The sequence below is a fragment of the Conger conger genome, unplaced genomic scaffold, assembly GCF_963514075.1.
Source record: "Conger conger unplaced genomic scaffold, fConCon1.1 SCAFFOLD_201, whole genome shotgun sequence".
NCBI lineage: Eukaryota > Metazoa > Chordata > Actinopteri > Anguilliformes > Congridae > Conger > Conger conger.
Window position 1 is genome coordinate 5,001 of NW_026890500.1, and position 3,684 is coordinate 8,684.

The following is a 3,684-nucleotide window of genomic DNA, read 5'->3' on the forward strand; positions in this document are numbered from 1 at the left end:
GCCAGCCTCTGCATGTGCTTCGGGCCAAAGTACGTACTCCCCTCCTCCTACACCACCCCCTCCATACTCCCCTCCTCCTACACCACCCCCTCCATACTCCCCCCCTCCTACACCACCCCCTCCATACTCCCCTCCTCCTATACCACCCCCTCCTCCTACACCACCCCCTCCATACTCCCCTCCTCCTACACCACCCCCTCCTCCTACACCACCCCCTCCATACTCCCCTCCTCCTACACCACCCCCTCCATACTCCCCTCCTCCTACACCACCCCCTCCATACTCCCCTCCTCCTACACCACCCCCTCCTCCTACACCACCCCCTCCATACTCCCCTCCTCCTACACCACCCCCTCCATACTCCCCTCCTCCTACACCACCCCCTCCTCCTACACCACCCCCTCCATACTCCCCTCCTCCTACACCACCCCCTCCTCCTACACCACCCCCTCCATACTCCCCTCCTCCTACACCACCCCCTCCATACTCCCCTCCTCCTACACCACCCCCTCCTCCTACACCACCCCCTCCATACTCCCCTCCTCCTACACCACCCCTCCTCCTACACCACCCCCTCCATACTCCCCTCCTCCTACACCACCCCCTCCATACTCCCCTCCTCCTACACCACCCCCTCCTCCTACACCACCCCCTCCATACTCCCCTCCTCCTATACCACCCCCTCCATACTCCCCTCCTCCTACACCACCCCTCCATACTCCCCTCCTCCTACACCACCCCCTCCATACTCCCCTCCTCCTACACCACCCCCTCCTCCTACACCACCCCCTCCTCCTACACCACCCCCTCCATACTCCCCTCCTCCTACACCACCCCTCCTACACAACCCTCTGTACCCCATTCTGTACACCCAACACCCCCAGAATGAAAACTCCTCTCCCCCTCCTACATTCACAGAATGTGAACTCCTCTCTCTGTCGAGGGCCAGATAGGAGTCCCTTCCTGCACTGTACTCAGTTTGACATTCATTGTAATATGATGAATAATGATAATAATAATATTTGCAGATTGGTAAGGTTTTCTCCCCCCCCCCCCCCCCCTCCCCTGCAGGAAGGTGGCAGTGCATGAGGCAGAGACGGCGGGGGCCGTGATGGCGTTCTTCCTGTCCCTGGGCCTGGCTCTGGGGGCCGCCATGTCGTTCGCCATCCGGACCCTGGTGTAGCGCGCGGCCCGGGGAGGACGCTCTTCAGCCTGCTGCCGGCGGAGAGCCGCCATCGTCCCCGGAGACGCAAACAGAACTGAACACTTTTCTTTTGTTTGTTTTTATTTGCAATGCGCCTTAACGACAGAAAAAAAAGAGAATTTTGTAAAAAGAAAAAGAAAAAAATTCTGTATGAACAATTTACATTTTTTAAAAAGCTGTATAAACAAAGTGTGTGTGAGCTCTGCCGCGTGTGTCACGGGCGAGCTGTGTGTCGAGCCAGCGGGGGTGGAGTTCACCTGAGGCGCTCCACCCAAAACAAATTACAGCCCAACTGTCGGGATCCTAATTCCACCCACACGTCAGCGCCACTGCAGAACCAGTCTGTGCTGTGTACAGAGTGTGTATCGCCTGCCATAAGGATCACAGACCACCGCATCCAGTGACGAACCCGCGATTAACGCCTAACCTCCAACAGCACACGTCTAGCGTAACCATGCCAACGGACAGATTATTCTAATTTTATTTATTTATTTCTCTGTCCATGTGCTTTGTCTCAGTTTTATTTTATTTTGTTAAGATTTTTTTGCCCCAGCCGTACGTTAGAGAAAGCGCGATGCCGGAGAAGGGGAGCCTGTTGTCTGTCTCCGTTATAAAACCACACTGTTTGACTAAAAAGTCTATTTTTTTAAACTATCGTACAGAGATGGTCACGTCATTTTGTGTGGGGAAAAAGACATTGCTCTTCAGTACTTCTTAAATAACTTTTTTAAATTGTGTATTTTATTTTTTAATATTATAGTGTTTGAATTGCTCTGAATATCTTTTTGTACGAGAAGTATAAGATATCCCACTGCCTGCAGCGATCGCTTCCACGCTTCGTCACCATGGACTCCGTTTACTGAGCTGCTGCGGGTTGATGACGTCACTACCGCCTGCCAAGTAAACATCACGGGAGGAGGAACAGGCCCGCGTCCCAATCGTCTTACTTGCATACAGCCTGTGTACTCAGTAGCAGGCAACGTGCCTACTCAATAATAGGCCAGTACGCCAGTTTTAGACGGCCTAAATTTACCATGAGGTGCTGGTGTGTGATGACATCATCACTCGTCGCCTGCCAAGTGAACCAAGTCAAACTTTACATTTGTAATGTAACCGTGTACAAAAAAATAAACACTGCATTTGTAGAAAAAATGTTTTGTGAGATTTGTATGGCTGGCTAAAGTAGAGCCAAGTACGCAACACTAGGGAAATACTGTAGAAATAAGTGGTAGTTCTATTGCATGTAGTAAAAGTTTACAAAGTGCTTCACATAATGAAAAACAAACATGCACATAAAATGATAATAGCAATCAGTGAATCAAGAGAAATAAAAAGAATTAGGGCCTTTTGTATATTTGGTAACTACAACTATTTACTGACACAAAAATAACATCTGGTGCTTCCTTAAAACACAAACATTACCGAGAACATCCATAAACTCACAAGGTTCACTTCAGTCCCCCACACTCTGGATCCATACATCCCCCAAATCTTCCAGCTGCTGTTAGCCAATCCCTCCACCAGTGCCCTGCTCCTTAACCACTCAAACGGAATACTATTAATCTCAGATTACTTTCTTGTGCATTTCTTCTCTAATTACTTGTATTACTGTAGATACTGTAGTTGTACATAGTGTTTTTTTATGCACGTGCCTTGCTTGGCTAAATTCCCTTATAAATTATATAGCCTACGTGGCATTGTGTACACATTTTGATACATCAGTTCATGGGATCTAAACCCATGTCAATACAGAGGCTAATGTTATCAAACGCTTCTGGAAGTACTTTACAATTGGAACGTTATCATGATTATGTTTCTTGGTTTTTCCAGAAAAAGGATCTAGTCACAATCATATCCAACTCGCATGTCAACTAATATTTTTCTCCTGAAGATGTTCCCAGAAATGAATCATGGAAAGTTGGCAAATGACAGTGGAGCAATGCCCACAGCAGAAATGCTGGACCACAGCTGTCAGAGCCACTGAAGAGAAACAGAAAAGTCAAACTCAACTACTCAAAGTCAGATCCTAACCCTCCTGTGCCAGTCTTCCAGTTCCAGGCCTGGAGTCGAGTTTACCCAAACGATTAATGACTAAATGACTTTAATGCAACTGTGACTAAAATGACCAATACAATACTGAAAATCCTGTGCCTTGAGTTACGAGGACAAAAATCACCTTTTTAAACACTGGTGCATTAAGAAGAGGACAGTCAATCTCTTTGTGACTGGCTGATATGCAAATACAGGTCAAAGTAGAAGAAACGCTTCACTATCAAATGTAGACGGAGAATTATCTTCAACAACAGCGTGAGTGGCGAGAACCGCACCTAATTAACAAAACTGGTCTCTGTGACGAGACGCATTCCCCCAATGTGTGACATTCCGCAAGAAGACGATGGCAAAAATGCGTTGCTTGACCCGCGTTGCTTGACCCGCAGGGTCAGAGTAACGCGTTATAAAACGGACTCTAGCTGTGAGTG

General features: G+C 48.3%; 1 protein-coding gene across 1 annotated transcript in view; it reads left to right on the forward strand.

Annotated features, from left to right (window-relative positions):
• Window positions 1–2,356, forward strand: part of LOC133120468 (equilibrative nucleoside transporter 1-like) — a 5,148-nt gene extending 2,792 nt beyond the window's left edge. The window contains exons 3-4 of the mRNA XM_061230319.1: window positions 1–29; window positions 1,072–2,356. The exon at window positions 1–29 is cut by the window's left edge and continues 171 nt beyond it. Of these exons, the coding sequence (XP_061086303.1) occupies window positions 1–29; window positions 1,072–1,183 (141 nt within the window). The 3' untranslated portion in view covers window positions 1,184–2,356. The remainder of the gene's footprint in view (window positions 30–1,071) is intronic.
• The last annotated feature ends 1,328 nt before the right edge of the window (window positions 2,357–3,684 follow it).